This window comes from Odontesthes bonariensis, chromosome 14 (genome assembly GCF_027942865.1).
Source record: "Odontesthes bonariensis isolate fOdoBon6 chromosome 14, fOdoBon6.hap1, whole genome shotgun sequence".
NCBI lineage: Eukaryota > Metazoa > Chordata > Actinopteri > Atheriniformes > Atherinopsidae > Odontesthes > Odontesthes bonariensis.
The window spans coordinates 25,457,027-25,480,579 of record NC_134519.1 but is presented as its reverse complement, the minus strand read 5'-3'; the positions used below and the strand labels follow the sequence as shown (position 1 = coordinate 25,480,579).

The following is a 23,553-nucleotide window of genomic DNA, read 5'->3' as shown; positions in this document are numbered from 1 at the left end:
AACGCTTTGAAACGGAAAATTACAGTATTTGTTACTGGTGTCAAGAGCTGAACGACCCTATAATGTTCCCTATGAACTCTGTTCATATTCCGATATAAGCTTTAAGCATGTGCACTTGCAGGTATTTTAACAGCCAAAATACAAAACTTAAAGTTTGCTTTATATTTGTTTTTTTCATTTTTAATTCCCATAAGTGATTTTTGTAAAGACCCATGCTCTAATGAATGAATGGACTTAAGTAAATGGGAGGCCTTGATGACTTAACACTTGAACACTGCCTTAGAACCTTTGACTTTCAACATTTTGGAATGAAACCTCACAGGCTGGCAAAGTAAACATCAATGTAATATGCGGCTCACAGCAACGGCTTCGTAGGACATGTGAGCGTTGGAGCTTTAATTATTCTAACACCATTATTTGGAGCAGCTAACACTGGATAGTACTGAGCTCAGTTGGATGTTATAAAGGCATTTATTCTTTGTTCTGATTGTTTATCATAGATAAAAGGCTTTGCTTGAATTGTGGTTTTCTCAGTTCTGTCCCCCTGATTAAAGCTGTAGACACTACTCAGAAAAGCCACTGAGGATTGAGATCAGCACTGCAATCAAGGTTTCTTTTACAATTGCAAGCCAATATGTCCCAGAGTCATGTTGGCTTTCCAGTCATTGTGAATGAAATATAATTAAAATGGCCTGTATGACAAATATACTGCGGCTAGCAGGGATAGCACGCATGCCCGTATTGAAATACAGTATAATTACAATTCTCCCCTATAGTCTGGAATCAAGCTGCGAATTATTCTGTGATGTGTACTGTGTCTTTTTGCTAGAAAATAAGTTAATTTCTAAACTTTCTCTCTCTTCCTTCTTTATTTCTGGACACTGCAGAATCGGTTTTAATTGGGTTGAAAATAAGAAATCCGTGTGGCCCAGTGTGGAGGAAAGTGAATTATGTTCTGAGGTCAACTGAAAATTTCCAAAATGACATTTTGAAAATGTCGCTGCCTTCTATTTTTTTCTGTTTGTCATTATGGGCTAATGGCTCTCCAATTCATTGACTGTAACCTCGCTCTTTCTTCATTTCCTGCGTTCCTCGGTCCCTGGTTATGCAGCACCATAACCACTGGTTATGCAGCACCATCAGTGGAAAGAAGGAAAGGCAAACTGTTACAGTCTGTGAAGGTTAGTAAAAAGATCACAAGAAACCAAAAGATGTAAAACATGAGGTTTCACATTCAGAATTGTTTTAATGACATTAATTTCTCATGATGATATGGATGCATAGTGTACGACTATGTTTATCTCAGGCAAAGGCCTCGTGTTTTTTGTTAAACTTTTATCACTTGCCCGACCTTGTATTGTTTTAATTTTATTGATAAATTTCTCAAGGTAGTAGGAAGTTTTGTGACAGACATAATACTTCCAAATTTAGCTCACAGTATTTCAAAGAAATATATCAAAACAATATTTTGAGGTGCGATGAGCTTTGAATCAACTCTAAGGACCTGTGCACCTATGTCCATTAAGACCAAGTACAGACTGCCAAATCATGACCCTGGATTTAATTGGAAATAAGATGAGGAGAATATTTTCAAATGATGATGATAATTACAAATATGTTTAAAGGGACAAGGCTGAAGAGCAATGCTGATCCACAGAATTTAAAGCAGGCATGATACTGTGGTGAGATCACTGCAGAGGCTCTGATGCGTTTCTGAAAACCACTGTGAGTGAATATGTTTGGTTGTCTGATCCATCCATCCGAGTTAAAACTCTACCATGATCAGAAAAGAATCATATATAAACAATGTCCAAAACTACTGCCAACTGCCTGAGCTAATTCAAGATTTAAGATGGACTGAGATGAGCGGAACGCGTTCATGGGGGCAAGGGGGTACATAGTGCACACTGCATGTGTAAAAACTGTGAAGGAACCGTTGATGCTAAGCGATACATACAGACCATGGAGCAACATATGCTGCTAGCCCCATGATGTCTTTTTAAGATAAGGACTTTCTGCAAGATGATGTCAAACCACCTTCTGCACTTAATAAAACCACATGGCTCAGTGAAAAAAAGAGTCTGGCGCTAAATTAGACTTCCTGCAGGCCAGACCTGCCACGTACTGACAATGAGATGAGATGGAAAATACAACCAAGCAGGTCTTGTATCTCTCAGCTGAAATCTTACATATAGAACCGTTAATTTGAATAAAATACTACAATATATATTTTTCAAAAAGCAAAACTGCTAACATTATTTGATATGTCTTTATTATAATCAACATTAAATACAAATTTTAAATGATTTGCAAATCATTGCCTTTAGATTTGACTATCTTTATCTACTTTAAACTGCATCTCAAGTGTTTTTTCTTTTTCTTTTTCTCAAACTATTGGAAATCCATGTTGTGAAATAGAATCGGTATACTAACATGCAACTCTTTGGTGCTCTGATTTTATGAGGTTATTGTTTTCAACAAAAATACTTGTATGCCCAGGATTAAACTTTTTTATACAATTCATCATTAAACATTAAAATAAAGTCTTTATCTTGGTCTCCTTTTTATTGTTGACCTCCATCAGCTGATGTTTGGACAATTGGGCGTGATTTAAAACGCCATCTCAGGACCCTTTATGTTGAAAGCACCCAAATGCTAGATGTTATGAAGATGCTAGATGAAGATGTTGATGCTATGAAGGGGAAACACAGCTAACGCCGCAGTTAATGGTTAACATAATGTGAAATCACTGAAAAGAGGCTCCACATCATGACATTATGCGCACTGTGGACATTTATGGCGTCTCTCCTAGCAACACCAGCTCTCAGTTCTCTGATGGCAGTTAACATGTGCCCACTTAGAGGCTCAAGACAGCCTCACTTTCTTTGGATTTATCCATATTTTATGTTCTTTTAAATGCACAATAACCTTGTAGTTTATATTCAGTATTATGCACAAAAAACTGAGGAGAATTTAAATTTTAAGACAATCCTTAGGCATTTCTGCATATATATTTCAGAGTCGTCATGAGAAAGTATTTTCAAATGATACTGAATGGAAAATACAACGGCTATAAAAGTGAAAGTGTGGAGACCTGAATGTGAAGTCGTCAACACTCATGCCCGTTGATTTTTTAACTATCTGCACATGCGATGATCCAACAACGTATCTGCATTGAGCTGGGGCATTAAATGTGATTTGTTTTCTTGTATTTTACATAAGAATCCATGAGAGTGACTCACCACGGGTGTTGCTGGAAAGGCGCTTGCGTTGGCTTGTGGAGGTGTTGTGTGGAAGCAGGGTGTTCTGCTGGTGGTTGCTGTCGATGGGGCTGGTGGCGATGATGTTGTCCTTGTATTTGTTCATCAGGGCCAACTTGGTGTTGTCGCTCACTGCCAAAATGCAGGACATAATTACAAACATGGGGGATGGAAGCCAGGAGACAAACCAAAAAGCTTTTTCTCTAAAATGAGAAAGCACCCACTTGAAAAAGAGGATTGTTTCAGCTGAATGTGACTTGTTAAAAACCACTGAGCAGAAATAAACTGTAGTGGCTCTTAGAACCCTCTCAGATCATTGTTTACTGGAGGAGAAGTCAAACAGCCACAATTAAAGAGTGACAAAAGCTGGCATGAAATATAAACTAATTTAGGAAATAGACGGAAATAGACGAAGGACATGTGAGACACATGTGTGGGCGAAATGATTATTTCTGTAAATATTCAGACCGCAAGAAAAAAATAAAACTGATAAACTACTGCGGTAATAATTCATCTTGAAAATTATTTCTTTTTAAGTCAATTAGTCACAAAATAAACATTTTAGCCTGAATAGCAGAATTGTTTCAGTCTGGAGGCGATGTCAGACTGTCCCCCAGACCTGAGTAAAGCCTGAAATAAAACACAGTGAAAATACCTCATGAAGTCTGATGAAATCTTATTAAAGATGCCTTGAGGATGAATTCTGCTCCCTTTGGTGAGAAGGAGCAGTAATTGTTTGTGTGTGCACAACAAAACTTGTGTGAACTTGATGAGCATCCTGCCTTCTGAGCACAAAGAGCCCGTTGGGCTTCGCTCACGGCAACGTTCCCGCAGTGCATTCGTTTTCAGTTTGTGTAGACACAACTTCAGGAGATCAACTGGATTTTAGTTATGGATATTTTAACATAACAGTTTCAATAATAACAAAAACCTAACTATTTGGATGACAATCAGAAACAGCGACAGCTTTGATAAAAGGAAAGAAGCGATGAGAGTAATGACGCTGTTATATAACTGTATATGTCACTTTAAAAATAAAATAGAAAAAAAAATGGTGTATTTCTTTAGTAAATGACTGTGGTGGATATTGACAAATAAATGTTACCTAAAGGGACCAGAAATCAGATTTCATACTTTATGAAATCTGTATTTGTTTTGTGTTACAAAAGACTAAAAGAAACATGCTAAAATATATACAAATCATCCTTTTTTCCCTTTGGTTTTGTATCACTCTTAAAAGATAAGGCTCAGAGCCAACTAAATATTTCCTGAAATCTATGTTAATCCAACAGATATAAGAATGCCATTTTCTGAACGACCTCTCCAACAGTTCTACCCATCAGCATTCCAGCCGGCACTTTGTCTTTTTCTCCCGTACATCACCCATTCTAAATATATGATACGCGGGGTTACTCTGTTTCCATTAGCTCTGGGGTTGGACTGTTTGAGTTTTATGGGAACACTGTGCGAGAGCGCCGTCACCGTAACTGATGTCTTGATTAATCTGAGCAGTGAATCTACTGTTTATAGAAATCCAAAGGGTACACCTTTGCACGGCGGCTCTGCTTTGTACAAAAAAAATAAAACTCATGGGGGTGGAGCGCCACGCCAGCTTCCATTGATTATGAAAAATAAATTCCTCTTAAAAAATTTTTTTTTCCAAGTGTAAAGAGTAAACCTTTTGAAATTCTACATGCAGTTGTGACATGCAAAGCCAATGAGCTGACTGCAGCAGCCACAGAACTGATGTTCTCACACTGATGAAAACAGCTGAAATGTCGGCACTTTAATATTTCCTCTCTTTGTTCAAGACTCCTCGTTTTATACAGGCAAAGCATTTAAAGACTCCATATTAGAGAAATCTTATTTCATATGCCCTACACTCATTTTGACCTATAAGAGAAATAATAAAACCTATTACATGAAGAAAAATCCAATTAGCTTTATTTACTTTAGAACTGCAGTTATTGCAAATGTGCTTTGTAATGAAGGTCTGACCTAGTAGCTGTTTCATTACATTTTCTTCAAATTGTTAGCTGAAAAGAAGGAAAATTATTAATAGCCCCTTTCACACTGAGGAATAACCCGCGTTTAATCCGCGAATTTAGCGTGTCCGCTGTTGTGTTCACACTGCCGACCCGGGCTGCCGCGTCAACTCGACTCGCCTTTCGACCCGCGTCGGACCCTAGTCTTTTTGCCGAGCCGAGTTTGATGTGAACGCAATCGACGCGGGTCGGACGTGGGCGTGACGTGAGGAGTTTAAAAGACAGAATGGACAGCTGATTCAGAACAACAGCGACAGGTGAGGACAAGTTTTACTCTGTTTTAGCCTATATCAAGTTCGAGACATTTTTTAATGTGGCCAACTGGGGAGACAAGGAGGTCCGCGAGCTCCTCAGCCTCCGAGCAGAGGACGTTATTTACCGCCACATTTCGGGGACTATAGTGCTCTTGTATTCTCCGCATATGTTCTTCGGCGGCATCCCACGTTGTAACCATCCACACCCCGTAAAATAACATCTCCATGAACTGCATATACAATTGCAAAAACGAGTCCTCAAGATGTATTTAACCCTACCTCCGACGCATGGCTTGTGCCTACGTCATTGTACACGCCCAGCATTTTATGTGTTTCGTGTGACGCTCTGCCACTAGGCAACGTTCCCTGAACTCGGCTTCAGGCGACACGGGTCACCAACATGCCAAGCGTTCACATTGCTCAACGCGGGTCGAAGGTGCAATTTGGACCCGCTAAGGTAGCGGGTCGCAGTGTGAAAGGGGCGAATGATGCATGTAAGAGTTTCTGCCACATAACATAGCTAAATTATGATTCAAGGTCATGTAAAGCATCATCTATGCCAAAGTGGAAAACATATATGCTGTAGGCTAAAAATCACATAAGCGTTAATGCTTATAAGGATGAATTATGTTTAAAAAAAAACATGACAGATCAACTGTGGCAGACGATACATGGAAATAGGGTTAAAACAATTGAAAATAGATTTTCCTTTTATTCAAAGAGCAGAGACAAAAAAAAAAAAAGAAAAAAGCCGAACGATGTCAACAGAGCAATGTTTCCACAGAGACTTTAAACTGCTGGAGTAAAACGGTTTGTTTCCATCACTGGGGAAAGAGCCTCGACCAAGTTCCCTGCATGTCATTTTACCCCCCATAAAGTCCACGCTGGCGTGCTGCAATTGAACTAGTGGAGTGGGGTTTGCAGCACTAAATGTTTCAGTCTTATTGTTGGAAGCCATGCCGGAAGACAGGGAAACGATGACCAATGTTTCAGCAGGTCTTTAAATCACAATCAATGATCCAAAATTGCCGTTTTATTCTTAAAGTGAAAACGTCCTTTTCTTGCTAGAAATAATGTCGACGAAAGCAGTGTGCCAACACCGAAGCTGCAAAAAAAATAGAACCAACAAAACTACACCGCTGGTCAGAACTGAGTAGTACTGCAGGCAGGTTGTGATTTACTGAAGGTTTGTTACAAATGTCTATGACACCGTAACACATCATAAACTGAAACCTTGATCAGTGCAGCTTTAAAGATGTAAAACCTGAGAGTTTTAGTATCATTTTGCTCTATCAACAAATGGCTACATGGGCTGGAAAACAAACGCACTCCAAATAAAACTGCAATAAAAAGTTTAGAGCAGCATATTGGGTAACTTTTTGCCACTTGAGGGCAGGAAGTCTATCCAAGAAACTAACGATACTGCCAAAAAAGAATGTGAAGGCTCTGCCAGCTCGTAGCGTACGGTGAATAAATCTGTGCCTTATTCCGCTGAATATCATTAAGTGTGGAGAAAGAATGGTTATCCGTGACTGATTGTTGAAAAAGGGTAAAAGGCTAAAAACACTACATGTGCTTCACGAAGCAATAGCAGCACACTTTGATTATAATTTGATAACATGGGACCCTTGCCTCGTGACATCCAGCCTTTCGGATTCTTGTTAACCTGAAAAACAATAGTGGGTACAGTTTTTTTCATCTCCATTATCTGTTCTGTGTTTTCCAAGCTTACCAGGTGTGAGGTCCATGTTATTCTTGTCATTACAGCCCTGAAGGGAGTCCAGAGTACGGGTGACTTGGCTGGCAAACTCCTCCCCCCCATTCATGCACTCTCGCTGCAGATGGTGACGAAGGTCGGTAATGTCATACTCATACCTGGGGATGAGGTCGTAATCAATTTGCATTGTATTATCTTGACTTTTGGAAATAAGAATAAATCTCACAGGTGGCTTATGTGTTTGATGAAGCAGCAGAGACTTCTAACGGTGACAGAATGTACCGATAAGGTAAGCTTAAGCTTTAAAACTACTTTTCAGCAGCCCCCTCAAATCTAAACAATTCTGAGCTATTGTTGCATAAAATGTGAAATAACAAACCCTAAATGCTCTTCGTTGATCTCAATTACAAAGTGAATGTAATCATTTTCAGCTTTTAATTGTTTCAGATCACAGTACAATTCCCCCTAATCCACCCAGCCATGTTTGTACCCATCCAAAATCGGTGTCTCCCGGATGCTGAGGGTACCGCTGGAGTTTGGCCCCTGACCCCGGGAGTTTCTTAAGCTCTCCCTGGCTTGGCCTCCCATCAGCACTGACGGGATGTAGTGGATCTCATTAGCCGCCTCTGCGCTGGCGCTCTTCTGGGGCTGAGGGATGCGGCGGCGTTTACACCAGCGCCTACGAGTGTACAGGATCAGGACGAGGCACAGGACGGACAGCAGAAGGGCGATCATCCCACCCTGAGGGGAGGACGGTGGCATTTGGAGCAGAGACAGAAAACATGGAGAGAGAAACAGGGAGAGAGAGCAGATATTCAAAGCCAGGAACAGAGTCAAATAATCCTGCCAAGTAGGATATGGATCAAACTCAAAGTCGTTATGCCTAAGGCATGATTTGAAAATGGTTGCAGCTCGAGTTTGGCAAATAACGCCTACAGAGTTTTAAGTTCACCATTTCACCTTGAAACTCAGAGTAGGAAAGTTCAGAACACGACTCTAAACTGATTCCTATTATTGTAGCGATAAGTGAAATGTGTCAGCAGTTATGAATAGTATGACCACTAACAGTATGAATGCAGTGCCCCAACTAGAGGAGGCGCCAAAACTTTTTGACAGTTTGAAAAATACACTCGCTTTGGTGCTGACAGACAAGATGATTAATACCAGCCATCCTGGCGCAGTGTGAGGATCTAGCTCAGAAAAATTCACTAATCAACCTTTTCGTCTGGAGACCTCTGAGTTGTGTCTCACTACACTGGTTATAAAAATGCACCGATGTCAAAATATGACACCATTTTCTGATAGGTCGCCCATTTACCGAAGACAGCCTGGTACTACTATGACTAAAAGTGATGAAGCTTTAGCTTTGTCTATGTTGGAAGTGATTTGTCAGACGAGCAGTTATCAATTTATAAAACTAATTCAATGACTCTGTTATGAGGTTGTTCATTTCTTTCAAATCTATAGTCTTGATTAAACAGGAGTTCCAAATTTCAAACTGGCCTAGTAACAAGAATAAGGGGACCTAACTGTAAGTCAGAGGGCTCCTCGGTTGGGCTTTACAGGTGTAGAGAGGTTACAGGTTACAGGTGGTGGTTTCCAAAAAAAGCTTAATGTTATTTGGTTAGTCCACACAAAAGAAATTATTGTTATTACAGGGCGCACGATACGCCAGGACCGCCACTGCAAATAAAAGTGCTCTTTGTTAAGAATTGGATGTGCTCAACTGTTGGTCAGGTGTGAGTCCTTCCTGGCAACCTCACATTGGTCATTTTCCATCAAAACCCTGTAATCTGACAGAAATATAAAAATGGAAACCAGCTGTGCTCAGAGCCTAAAATACAGAGAATATGAGTCCATTTTAACTCTGAATATCAGCTCATTTTGTGCATGTACACCAGGAGGCACTGCTAACAGAGGACCGGGTCAGGTCATGGGAGCATTTCCATTCTGCTCTTTTTCGCTCTGATTTTAATAACTTATGAGACCCCTTCGTGGGGTAAAGGGATACGGCCACATCTACACCCACAGAGGGCTGGGAGATCACGCAAGATCGACAGATGAAGGGCGATGAGCCTGCCCTGAGGACAGGTTAGCAGGGAGGACAGAAACAGAATCTGAAAGAAACTGAGGAGAGTGTGTGCCAACGAGAGAATAAGAGTCAACAGTGAGCAAAAAAGGCGAGAGCAGAGTCAGAGATTCCTGCCAAGAAGTAGGATATGGATCAAAGTCGATGCAAGTCAAAAGCACGCAGCTTGTGGAAACAGGAAGGTGTGAGAGTGATTCTCTGTTTGATACCTCCCTCGAGACTCACGGCAACAATAGATTTGGGATCTTTTATTTGCCTTATACTCTACTTAATACCATTTTTTACACTGTTAAGGTCACTGAAAATTAGATTTAGAGTTGTTGCATGAGACACATTTCACGTTTCATGTTCTATTTGCTGTTTGCCTGTTATCCATAACTTAACTGATACTTAGTGTACTCCAATTAAATGAATGAAAATCAGATACATGTTGCAATCTGGAAAATGTCAAAAAGAGTTACAAAAATGACAAGGTGACAGACAGCAGCAATTTGCTACTTTGGATGGATCTATTTAAAAAGAGGGGATGAATGCTTCACAGTAAGAAAATGTTGAAATTAGAACAAACACACTTGACAAGTTCTCCCTCTAGCTAAGTGGTAGCAGATGTTTTTGTACCATCATACTTCTGCAAACAAGTGAAAACTTTTACAACTTTGATTTTTCTCCCTTCCAATAAGACCACTGCAAAAAAAAAACCTTTCACCAAACGATTACATGTTCAAACAGGTTTAAATTATGGAAAGACCAACAAAAAAAAGAAAAAAATGGGGTTTAATAACTAATTTACATAAAATATCCCTTTTCAAACATGTAAGGGTCTAAAGCTAAATAAAAATAGGTTTCAGCCGCTCATATTAATTCAAATTGGCAAAAGCAGAGCCCTATTTGCATATGTTGTTTGCTTAATCTGCACAGTCAAGGACATTAACAAATGACACCATGATATGGGCCACTTATGCAGTAAATCTGCATGCACAGTGGTCAGAACGAAGACCTGAGTCATTTGGTTTGCAGTGATTACATTTTCGGCAGTCTGAGGCTACGGCTACACGAAAACGAAACAAGGTTTTTTTTGAAAACGGGTACGAAAATTCTTGCGACCACACGGAAACGCGCTGCTGTCCAGACGAAAACGATGAAACGATGCAGTACACACGCCACTGTGTCACGTCACGCTGTGAGACAATAGAGAAGTGTTAAAATTGGCTCACAGCATCAACGTGTGACTGACGCAAAAACGTTTTAGCTGTAACAATGGAAACGAAACGAGGCCGTTTTCAAACTTTCCCACTCTGGAACCCGTTTTCAAAAACTATCGTTTTGGGGTAGTGGGAACGCCGGCTCCGTGTGGCCGCGACAGCGAAACGATAAGAAAAAGTATCGTTTACAGTGAAAAACGTTTCCGTGTAGCCGCAGCCTCAAAGTCACCGATGATGATCCTCATTCGCTCTCCTGGAAGACAGTGACTAAACTATAAATACAAAGATTCTCAGTACACTGAGAAACTGCCATAATTAGACTTTGTTTTGGGAGCACGACTCTAGTTATGCATTAAAAAGCAATATTAGACTATTTGCAATGGACAAACACACTTTTCACACTCGAGTTGTGTCTGCCAGTTCTCGATTATTAAAGGATCTGTTAATGTACAAACCTGTTCAGTGTCAATTATGCCCAGAGGAACAATTGCAAACATACCCTTTAGGTAGTTAAGTTTAAGTTTAAGTAACTTTGCACTAAATACACTGTCGAACAAGTTAATGAGTTTAAGTGTTTAAGACATTTGGAATCTGCTATAGTGGACACATCTAGTGTGTCCCAAATTAATTCTGCTGAATGACAATAACACCAAAAATGCACCAAGAATTATAAAGAGCTGTATTCAGTTACAGGAACAAGGAGGAGGCTTGCAACAGATGGTACGACCCCCAAAGAGCCCTGATCCTAACTTCATGGAGTCACACAGGGATTGTGTGAATAAAGACACAAACTATGCCAAACTTGATTGATTTTTTTAAATTGTCTTTTATCTCACTTTAAACATGCTTTCTGAAGCACATGCCTGTGGTGAAATGTCCGCACTAACAGTGTGAAAAACTTGTCTGCGAAGCATCCGTTTCAGGCAGTCAGGAGGAGAGACGGAAAGACTGGAGCAATACGATGTCACAGCTGTGGGGGTGTCGGTGTTCATGGTGCAGCTGTGTGGTAAAACATGGAGGTTTGCCGGATTTGAAAAGCATTTTTAATTTAAAGGGGACATGTTTAAGCTAAACAGGTGCTTGGATGCTCTTTTATATTTCTCTACCACACAATAGCTTTTGATTACTGTATATTCTCTCCTACACTGAATTTTTAAGGAATTAACTGCATTGATGGAAAATACTTTTGTATCTTAGTAACAGGTGATAAACAATAGAGTTCAGGAATTTCCATTTTGAAAAGTGTGCATATTACTGCTTGAATGTTCAGCTCAAATTGAATAATGTTACACTCATTCCAGAGTAAACTAGAATAAGATGTCAAATGTCAAGTACTTTAAAAGGTTCTCAATCAAATCAACCTCTGTGACAAATGTAATTCAAACCCATCAACCCGTATTAGCGCCCATGCATAGAGAGGGGTTAATACAGGCAATATGGGAAAAAAATAAGTTTAATGCTGGCATTACATGGAATCAGAGCAGGGACTAAGTGGACTGTGTTCTCTTATATTGCCAATAAAACCAAACCACACATCAAAGCATGCCAGCGCTCCAGCCCCATAATCCACTTACTAACGGATGGGGATGATGTTATAATGGGACCAGTGCTCCTCATGACATACACTCCCGTCACGTAAGTCCTGAATGGAACAGGGGAGGCATGGTCTCTCTCAGGCTGACAGAGCGGGACGTGGTATTAAAGCTGAGCTATCAATCTGTCACTTAGTCTCTGGATACAAGGCATTACGAATCAGGAAGGCGGAAAGATCCGGACTATCTGACAGCTACAAGATAGCGAAAGGAAGTTTCTTGCTTAGATTATAATAAACTTTGTCTTTGCAGAAGGGTCGGTGATTGAATTTGACATCAGGTCACTGTGATATGATGAAAAGCGACAGTGTTCAAATATTAAATCCATTCTTTTGTGCATTTGCTATTACTAACTTCTCGATTCAAGATTGAAGACGAAGATTTAATATATATATATTGAAACTGTACGGATTGTTAGCACAAGGCTTTAGCCTATGATCTGGTGCTAGTTTTTGTCATTGAACAAATGTGAAAGTCAAAAGTCCATTTCACACATGTCACACAAGGGTTCCTTCACTGGAAATGAGAATTAATGAGAGAACAGGCTTATATAATTTGATTCAATTTGGTGAATTTCATAAAAGCTAATATAGCATAAAGCCCCGATAGTTGGACTCGGCGTGGCGATGGGACATTAATGTAATTGCATTAGGGTTGTGCATGTCACTGTAATTAAAAAAAAAAAAAAAAAAAAAAAAAAAGAACTGGACCCAAATGTTTGCAGTGCATACAAACAGGACAGAGGTTGTCTGACCCACCCCCACCAAAAAAAAAGCTGTGCAACAGGAGCCTGAGCGTATCATTTGAGAAGGATGAGTGGAAAAGTTCAGGTTTAATACTGCTGAGAGTAATCAGGAAAGTGGAAGCAGGTGTGTGAATCAGGAACAGAGAGCAGGTGGTGACAAAAAAATTAATAAATAAATAAATGAACAGTGGCGACATCCGTGGTTTAATGAATTTGTGGGCCACACTCCCTCCCAGTTGGGGGCCGTAATGCACAAAGATGTCGCCTGCCAGCAGCCATCACAAAGACCTTGGTGGATGTGGAACAAAAAAGAAAGAAAAACACTTGTCTTCAGCCACAATATGTCAAAGCTTGGTCAAGTTTCTGTTTATCACTGTAAGTCTGTTCAGTCCCTTTGTCAACGGTTCCAACATGTTAAGTTATTGCCTAAAACACATGTGGTCTCAAGTGAGATGTCTCTACACTGAATGCTATTTGATATATTTGTGGCTCGATTCAAAGTGATTGGTTAAAATTGAAAACATTTCAAAAGTATAAGTGACTTAGTTTAGTTTATGTAAAATTCATTCAAAAAGACAAGTAAAACGCTAATTAGCAAGTGCGAGCATTCTTTGATGCGAAACAAAGATGGTGCTTCAGAGGCATTACTCGCTGCACATCTGCCTGTTTTGATTGTGGGATGGTTTATGTGCTTTACCACCTGTTAAGCCTGGCCTCCTGGAAGTTTCTTAAAAATGACAATAAAATATGGCAATGAAGCCTGAGTTTTAAGAATGGCACCAACCTGACTCCAGGCCAACAGGAATGGGTTCTGAAGGAAAGACTGGTTTTATCTGGTGGGCGGGGCATCTGAGACTACATAATGAACTACACAATGACATTAGATCGGTGTGATTTAGCTCAGCACTTATTTGCAATTAGTGCAGATCATTTTGTTAGGGAAACCCAACTTATTAGCCAGAGTGTAATATGTGTGCATTGTGGTTGGATCTGTGATGAGTGGAGAGGGAATTATGTGTCTTTTCCAATACAATCGTCACATTTACCAAAGCTTGAAATTGGGTTTAAATATCATTGTCTGCTCAAAGTCCACTAAAGAATTGTTTAGCTTAAGTCTCCCTTTGTGTGCTTATCTAATCAATCTTAATTTAACACATTAAAGTACAACACTAATATTGCGTGCAATAAAGATATACTGACATTTATCCATGTAGTTTAACTGGTAGCAGTATGACTGCCAGTCCCTGTTTTATGTATTCAAAAGGGAAAATGAGGCAGTATCTCTGACAGCATTTATATTCACAGAGTGACCTTGTTTTTGGCTGTACTGCCACTAAGGTCATGGGTCGGTTAAACTCCCAACGTGCCCGTCTGATACAATGAGATTGAGTACCCATGCTATAATGAATAAACCAGCTACAGAGTGCTCCTGTTCAACTAGGATGTTTTGTTGTCAGACACAACTTTTTGGCAGGGAAACTGCAAGACGAAGGAGCTTTATTTACCCAGCATGACAAGCTTTCACTTCTGTAGAGAAATAATTATCCGTGCCATCATTGTGGGACTCGTGATTCCTGCACTGGCTTTGCCGACATCAAAATTTACCGTGACGCTAACCACAACAGGATTGACAAATATGAAGAATTATAAGTACATGAACATTGAGTTTACTTGATATTTTTCTTTTTATACATTGAATGTATGAGATCATACTGTGATAGCAACATGTGATGATGTATGGGTTTGGTTTGAATCATTCCTTAGTTATGCTGCCATAGGACCAGACCACTGAGGGACCTAATGATGCAACAAGGACCTTTCCTCACTCTCTTCTCTTTACTCTCCATCTTCTTAGAACTTTTTTCTTTTTTTATTCAGTTGTGTTGGGGTTTTTTTCTCAGCAGGTATCTCCGGCCTGGTGTTATGGTACGTTTTGGCCCATCTTTCCTCTCTTCTCACTAGAACTAGTCGAGGAAGATGGTCAACCTTTCTGTGTCTGTCTCCACTGGAGGTTTCTTCCTATTTAAAAATAAATTTTCCTGTCACCTGTCACCTTGTGCGTGCTCAAAACAGGGGGGGGGTTCAATCAAAGGGAAGATATGATGTAATTCATTAGCTTTGTGAGTAATAGAAATTTTTTTTTTTAATTGGCATTTTATGAATCTGACTTATTTGGATTGTATCAACCTGATGCAATTGGGTTATGTTGAAATTTGATCATAAATGGAATGAATCGGACTGCTGGTTTAAAGGGCCTTGAGATGACTTTTGTTGTGAATTAGCTCCGTACAAATAAAACAGAATTAAACTGAATTAATGGTGGTGAAAGATCCTATAATTATATGATTATATATGTACAATACATCCAAAAAAACATTTTTAATCAGAGTAAAATTGTGCTCTATGATATGATCATACTTAAAAACTATGATTCACAGATGTCCCTCTTATTCCACATAAACATCAAGTAAAAACATGTTTGTCTGCAGTTGTACTTTTTCTTTATACTTTCATATACTTCCGTATATCATTTTTCTCTAGATGCTATATTCAAGGGGAAGTGGGTTTCTGCAAATGTGTGGCTGCACATTATGTTCTGGATCTCTCGGCTCAAAATTAGCTCAAAGTTTCATCGGCAAAAATCCAAAAGTCTTTTTTACACGCTCGTGAGTGATTAATTCATTTGGTAGCGGCGACCGACAGATAGCGGTTCACAGTGTTTCTGGTAAAACTCTGAAAATTAGAGTTTTATGGGAGAATGCCAGAAAAATAAAAGTGTAGGTGTTGTGCATAAAACCCGATGATATTGTGTTACAGCTGGTGCAGGGAACCATGATTGTGATGGCCAAACCCATGGCCACACTCTAAAGTCAGCAACTCTCTTATGCAGTATTCTTTTACACATCACTCACATCACTTTAGTTCCAATAAAATGTTTATCGTTTGGGTTAAATACATTTGTTCTATTTGTAAGCGCGCACATTTAGTTATTTATGTATTCTTTCTCAACCTGTGGTTTCTGTTTGTTTAATTCTGTTTCTTTTACCGGTATTTACCTGTTGTTCTGTGGGAGTTGCCTGACAAGAGCTGAGCATGCAAACACTGATTGGACTGTACCACCAGTTCCTGCTAGAGGGGGGAGGAGATTTTGAGATATTTAGTTAAATAAGTTTTCCTATTTAAGTGATTTTTGTATTTAAATTGTAAGACTTTTGCTCTTATTTTTGGGTGGTTAGTTTATTTACAAATGTGTCTGTAATGTGGTATTTGTTGTAGTTAGTGATTGTATTTTGTTTAGTTACCCCTAATGTGTGTGTTACTGGTCTGATCAGCCAGCATTTACCCTTGTGTGTCATTTCTTTGTTAGGTCAGTTATGTTTTGTTTGTACAGCTACTTTGTTCACATTTTTGCCTGAGTTCAGTTTTGTTTCTTTGACCTCTTTTATGAGCTCAGTATTTTGTAGTTGATTTTTGGGTTAAATAAAAAAAAACTATTTCCTAATAATTTTCCTGTCTCTTCTCTTGGTTTGACGTGGTCCCCCACAATGATGATTGCTGAGTTCAGATAAGATAGAATGTCTTGTTCAATGCAAAGGACATCCAAATGCTGTTGAGGATGAAATTGTGTTTGTAATTAAAACATGAACAAAGTTTCTGCTTTTGATCCCTAATTCTTATATGTGGAATGGTTTAAAGGAAGTGTGGTGTCCATTTGCAAACAAAAACCCCACAATGAAACAACAAAGCATGTAACATTTCAGCTCCTCTGTTAGTCTTATTAATTACAAGCATTCTTCCTGCTTTATGAGATGCTGGCCTTGAAATCTCCACTGAGAGCGGAAATTATTTGATGCTCACTTCATATCCACTCAAGTTTACATTTCCTGTTTGCTCACTGAGATGCAGGAAGAAATGTGTATTAGTAAATCTATTTTGTACATCAAAGACTCTGTGGTTAGACAGTTTGGTCTTGTCTGGCTTGTGCTGTGTAACTGTAAATAGTGCATTTTATAGTATAATATACAGTAATAGTATAGAATTTTTTTTTAAAAAAAGCTCAGGATACAAACGTTGACAGTTATCTTTTAAGTTAAAAGCTACATTAGCATTGTAAAGAGGAGTTAGCAGCAGACGCTGCACGAGCAACTTTCACATAACACATGCTCATTAGTTCAAAGCTGAAAACTTTATCAGATAGTGCAGCTGTGAAGATAGCAAGGCTGCGATTTTATCAAACAGATATTCTATTTTACATTTTTGTTTGCAGACAGAGCCGGGAAGCCATGGATTGGTCTGTCTTGCTCAGCAGGCTTTTCAAAAACACGCCATGCTGTGATGCTCTGAAAGCATCTCTGGAGGCTGAGATTCAGCAGAGGACACGGCTTCACAAGTGGCCAGGGCCGCATAAATTTAGGAATTATTCAATCTATGTCGTCAACGCGGGTTTTAGGACGGGCACCGTGTCGATATCCTATGAGCTGAGCAGTGTCACAGTGACCATTCACTCCCACAAACTGATGGGAGATAAGACAAGCTTCAAAATGTCTATCGAGAGGTTATGGATACAGCTTCTCAAAGTGTGGCTGTGGTCCTGGATAATGGTCTGATGTATTTGTACACACCTACAAGAGGATTTACTGTCAAAATAATAATATTTGAGCATCAGAGCATCTCAGATTCACCTTTTAAAAGTACAAATGAAATTAACAGAATTGAGAGGCCGTGAGGATGCATATTGGATGTTTCCTGTTATGTCTTATTTTCCTTTTCCCAAATAGCCTATCTGACTTTGATTTCCTCCTCCATCTGTCATCAAAGCTTTAACATGATTCACATCCAATTCTCCTGTTGGGCAAGCAATAGAGTTTTTAATCATCTCCTATTTCAATATATCCTCAATGAGGAAAATCTGCAGTAAAAAGTGTAAAAATATCTGTTTTTTATATGCCTGTCCAGTACAGAACACTCCAGACATGACACATGATTCCTTAGTCGTGACTGACACCAGAGACTAGAGCTGAGGATCTCCGCAGGGTGTTCAGCTTCCACATGTTTTCCGGTTACGTTGATAAAGATCTTTGGCTGGAATGGGTGTCTTACATGTCTTTCAAAGTGCAATTCTCAGTAATAAACACATTTAGGACACAAGGTTGATCAGAATAATAATGCTGGTACCATCAAACCTACCATGTTTGTGTTCTGGAGTTTGTAATTTGAGCCCACACAAAACGCACTAAAAACAAAAGTGAAGCCCGGCAGTATCTGTCCTTCTTAACATCTGAACCTTGAATCTTGACAGCTTCAGCACAGCTGAGAGCTTATCTGTCCACATTGTCCAAACATGACACCATACAGCAAAGGGCACAGTATCAGCTGTTGTGAGGACTACAACTTGATTCTATCACCAATGATTTTACTTTCCTTTCTCTACTTTCTTCAATTGGATTTCTATTCTTTGTTTTGCCTTTCACTTTAAAGTTTGAATAAACTTAATACTTGTTTTATCCACTCTGAGGAAAAACAATAGAGCTAAAATAGACTCGCAGGGGAAAAACATCAAATCTAACCCAGAGCTTGAAAATATTAGGCAATCATATCATGTAATTGACTCTGTATGGTTTGGATGCCTCCGTACTTCGTGTGCTGATTGGATTGATCCATTGAGGCCCTGTGGCAAAACAGCAACTGATTAAATTTTGGAAATTAAAATGGGAGAAATGTGCACAGCAACAAGATGCTGGAGCTTAGGAGTCTCTATAGATAAACTAATAATGTTACACTTGTAATATGATGCTGTTTGGATAGTTTTTATATGCTTTATAAAATATTTATTTATACTCATTCCGTTTTGGGATTTACATTGCAACTCGGTACGCTTCAAGCTGAATATCAATTTATTTTTCAACAGCATGTCTCTCTCATGGTGTGGATACAGACATACACAAGGTTAGTCATCTATTATGGATGACCAGCTACAGCCAGCGGAGGACACTGTGGTCACCTTGATGATGTCAATACAAGGGTAGAAGCTCTGAACTCTGTATGAGAAACGCTCCAACTTTCAAAAAGACACCAATTGAACCACTGAATATTAGACTACTGTCAATTCATGTATTAATTCAAATCTGTAATTTACGAAGTAAACTATACACCAAGTAATATGACAGTCTGGTTCAAGGAACAGATAAAAATGTGTTAATTTTTGCCTCAGATCCCGACTGTGGTAAAGTCCACTGAATCTAATTCCCCTTTTAGGATCAGGTCCAGTGTTTCCCACAGATGTGAAGGCAATGTGTGGTGGTGGTGGGCCGGGGGGGGGGGGGGGGGGGGGGGGGGGATTGTTTGGTTGGGTGTAAATGAAAATTAAGGGGGTTATTACACAGACTAAATAGACCACCCCCCACTGTCAGAGATCTGTAATGTGACATATATGTCACATTGGAAGTTAAGAACCTGGATCATTTCTCCATCAAGGAAAATTATGGGGGACGTAAGGATGTGTGACACCGGCTTATCTGCAGATATTCACATCTTCATTGTAAACAAATGAATAACATAGCTAATTACACTGGTCGGACTGTTCAGCTGTTTCAGACTGATACCTCCGGTTCAGGCTGGTCCTCATCCTCAACACGCACTTCTCTTTTTCAATCACGGAAAATACTTTTTCAATACTCATCTGGATTGAAGCAGCAAACATTCAGTGTAAGAGTTTAAAAAAACTACTTTATTTGATTCACAGCTGCTCGTGTTTAGACCTCGACAACCCAACTACATTTTTTTTTTTTACGGCAAACTTTTGACTAGTTAACTTTATAAAGAAGGCGTAATCGCTTGCTATGGGTCGGGACGGGACGGGACAACATTGTATTCAAAATATAAAATATTTTTATAGGACTTTTTAATGTGTGATTTTATAAAGGTGCACGTGATACCAACCTTTCGTGAATTCTTTCGGTTGAGCTAATCTAACGCGACGCTGAGACTAGCAAGCTTCCACGCTTCCAGGGAAGCACGGAGGGGAGGGGCTGTGTGTGTCAGTAGGCTATGCGAGAGAGACGCGAGGGAGAGCAGCAAGGAAATGCAGCTGAACGAATACGAGTATTTTTTAAATAGCGTTAAAAAAAAATAATAATAACGAAACGCAATATGTGGCGGCCGGTGTTTAATCTGTGGCGCACCGCCACGAATTAGTCTATGTGTGGGAAACACTGAGGTCAATGATAAGTCTCGCCTGTCCTTTATCATTCATTTGGTGTCAGTTGTCTTGTGGTGGCCATGATGGCCAGGCAATCAACTGTGGCAGGTTACACGCTCCTGGCTGAGCTGACCTGGCTGGGTTCTGCAGACCAGGGTCCGGTACAAGTCCATGTTCTTGTCATGTGCTTGATTAAAATAAAGAAAGAAAGGAGAAATCCTCATAGAGACACACAACCCTGGAGACATGTTAAGGATGGAAGTTAGGGAATGAAAAGATTTCCTTTCAAGATTTAAAACTCGTGACATTTAGCATACTCTTAGGTCTTTTTCTCTTTTTCTTTTTGTGAGCCACAGCTTGTTATGCACAGTAGGCCGACACAAGAGAGAACAGTAATGTGTCCCCACTAGCCACTGAATGACTAACGGTCAGTAATGGATTGAATTAGGTAAGAATATATACTGCTGCTTAAGGCCTTTTGTCAGATTCGGGAGACAAATTTTTCAGTACCCACTGGGTTCAGTTAGACCTTTAAGGACCAGAAGGGGCCACATTTCAGTCTTGGGAACCTGCAGATATAGCTATGTCACAGAAGTCAGATGGAGCGACTTCTTGGTTCCATACTTGCCAGAGGTCCATTTTCAGGCTGTCTGAGCTCAAAGACATGTAAAGTCAGTTTAGAATGCTTAGCAGTAGCTCACACTGTGACTTATGTCTCAGGAATTATGAATAAAGGATAAGAAAGAAAAAAAAAACATTTTAGAAAAATGTATGCCATGTGGATGGATAATACTATATATCTGTCAGCTCCAAAATGGATTTTTCTATTTGTTTAATTAAGAGGCAGTTTATTGCACATCAGTCCCACATGCTCTGTACAGGGTGGCCCAGGTTTGTGCCTGTGATTTTATCAGATTTTAGTGAATGTTTTGCAAATTGAAATATTACCATGGAAAACCACAATGACCACAGTCTGTAGAACTGATGCAGGCTGGCTTTTCCCAGTTGCGCCCCCCCCCCCCCAAATCACGTTTTCCATTTCTGATCTTTGCTCACCGATGCTATCCCGTAGTCTCCCCTGACACAGGATGGAAAGGTCCTGTGATACTTGTGTGCTTGAGCTACGGTAAAGAGCCCATAAAGCAGAATTCACAGGACCTTTTCTGTGTCCACAAGGAGCCGAACAAGTGACACGGCTTTGGATTTATAGGTCGGGGCCTCCAGCCGGGTGGCAAGCTGCAGTGGGGCCTGAGCAGCCCAGTGGCAACACTGCTTCCATCTGTCGTTATGGTCTGCTCATATTTGAATGCTAATCCTTCTCAACCCACACCTTCCCTGAAAGCACCTCTGAGGCAGCGCTATTGCTTCAGCGCTTTCAAGATGAAGAATTAGCAGATCAGGCATCACAGACACAGACCTAAGGCTGATGGGATGTGAAATACAAACAGGGCAGCGGCTGAAAATGTAAGATTAATGTAGAAAATAAAAAGAAACCGAATCTCTCAAGCTACTGCACTTGGAGGATCAACTTGATGTTTGCTAATGCATGCAAAACATGCAGAGGACAGAGCAAGGCCACTTATTTGTCATTATATCAAGGTCTGAAGGTGTGGAAGTGAGTCTCTCTGCTTCTGTTCAGCACATGTAGCTGCTGGCAAAAGTGTTCTCCAGCTGACTAATCATTTGTGTATGCAGCTATAATATGATTTCAATGACTGAAACTACATATCATCCATCAAAGCATGATTGTTATGTCTTTGGGCTGGAAAAGGGCACTGGGAGTAGGTGTGGCATATCTAAGATCTAATAAATATACATTTCCTTGGGTAAGAGGAGGACGCTGAGAGTTCTGAGGGGATTCATTTCCTACTCGGCCGACGTTGCAGATAAGGTTTGATACAGTGCACGCAAGCAAAAATCTACATTTTGCAACTGGTATGTGAAAATTCATAAACGCATGCCCTCCTGCTGTAATAGAATGCTTCTCTGATAAAAAAATTTTTTTTTAAAAACACTGTTGAGGAGTTGACCTCCAATTGATTTTATATGTGATTTTGACTTTATATTTAGAGCCCGACTTATTCTGTGTCTAACATGTCCTGTTAGCACACAGCAGACAGCAGGCGACAGAGGATGCCACACACCAGATATGTGTTCAGTACAAGTCTGGCAGCTGAAAGATGGAAAAATAATGAAATAAATCAGACTAAGATATCATGTACGCTGGGTCAAACACGAATTGTTCAAACACACAGTGAAGAGTAATACATAAACATGTTTTGCAAATGAAACATTTTTGTATGGTCCAAAGAAGCCATTGTATCCTGACAGACATCTTCAGGATCTATCTAATCCCTAAACCCTGTAGTAAGGAAAAAGATAATAAAGTGTGCAGTCAGCTGTTTTCTTCGGAAAAGACTCAGAATCAAAAGCAAGAATCTTATCTCAAATATGAAATCTCTGAGGATGGTAGCCACCTCAGGCGAAATAACTCAACCACACGAAAACAGCCTCATGATTTTCAACCTTTATATGTCTTTATGAAATGAACATTTTGACCAATTAAAAAGTTTAGTTTTTTTCAACTATGTGCAAAAAAAGGACTAAACTTGAACATCACGTCTTCTGTGTGAACACCTGCTCCCAGAACAATAGGTTTTTACCATCACAGAGATGTGCAGGATGCGGAGCTCTTCCTTCGTGGAATCGCTGGCCGGGTCTTTGGTCGGTTCTGGGAGGTTCAGGCCGCCGTCCTGATGGTGGATGTGGAAGAGCAGAGTGCCATTCTCCAGCCACTGCTGCCGCCAACGCACCAGAGGGATGTCCTCTGAGTTCCCAGAGATCTCTGCCAAACGCAAAAGACAAAGAACACCAGATGAGAATCTTGCCGACGTTACCAGCAGTGGAAGAGCCTCGGTTAACCGCCGTTATAGTACAGATCCACTGGAATATAAGCAATTTACCAGAAAAGAGAGGCACAACATGCTGTACGCTGAGGTTCTGTAATTAGGATTTTACAGATGGCACACTGTTAAGAGCTCAGCAATAAAATGACATGCAAGAATTTCTATTTTTTCTGTTCACTTGTTTGGTTGGTTTTGTTCTCTACGTATCACCCCTCTAATGCAGGAAATTGTAAATTAATAATGAAGTATTGAATTTAGCAAATTACTGGGCCCTTATAAATAGTGGGGGCAAACTAGCTGTACTGGCTGGTAAAACCACCGCAAGAACAGAAAGGAAAGAGATGTAACGCTTAAAACATCCTGGGCACCCATAACCTGTTGGAGTCAAAATAAAATGAAAACACCTGTGACAACGATCAATTCACACGTGCTAAAGGCATTGACCGGAAAATATTATCATGAAAAGCTAAATGAACATCACCTCTCTCTCTCTCTCTGTGCTACGCTGTTTTCTTGCCTAAAGAAGAAACCACTCTCTAGCTGCC

The 23,553-nt window shown here is 39.9% G+C and overlaps 1 protein-coding gene across 7 annotated transcripts in view; it reads right to left on the bottom strand.

The window, feature by feature from the left end:
• The window catches only part of astn1 (astrotactin 1), a 357,848-nt gene that overhangs the window by 259,655 nt on the left and 74,640 nt on the right, over window positions 1-23,553 (bottom strand). For all 7 annotated transcript variants that reach the window (XM_075483746.1, XM_075483748.1, XM_075483747.1 and 4 more), the window contains exons 2-5: window positions 22,766-22,947; window positions 7,767-8,017; window positions 7,292-7,434; window positions 3,243-3,392 (exon numbers count right to left, since the gene is read on the bottom strand). In XM_075483746.1, the coding sequence (XP_075339861.1) occupies window positions 3,243-3,392; window positions 7,292-7,434; window positions 7,767-8,017; window positions 22,766-22,947 (726 nt within the window). The remainder of the gene's footprint in view (window positions 1-3,242; window positions 3,393-7,291; window positions 7,435-7,766; window positions 8,018-22,765; window positions 22,948-23,553) is intronic.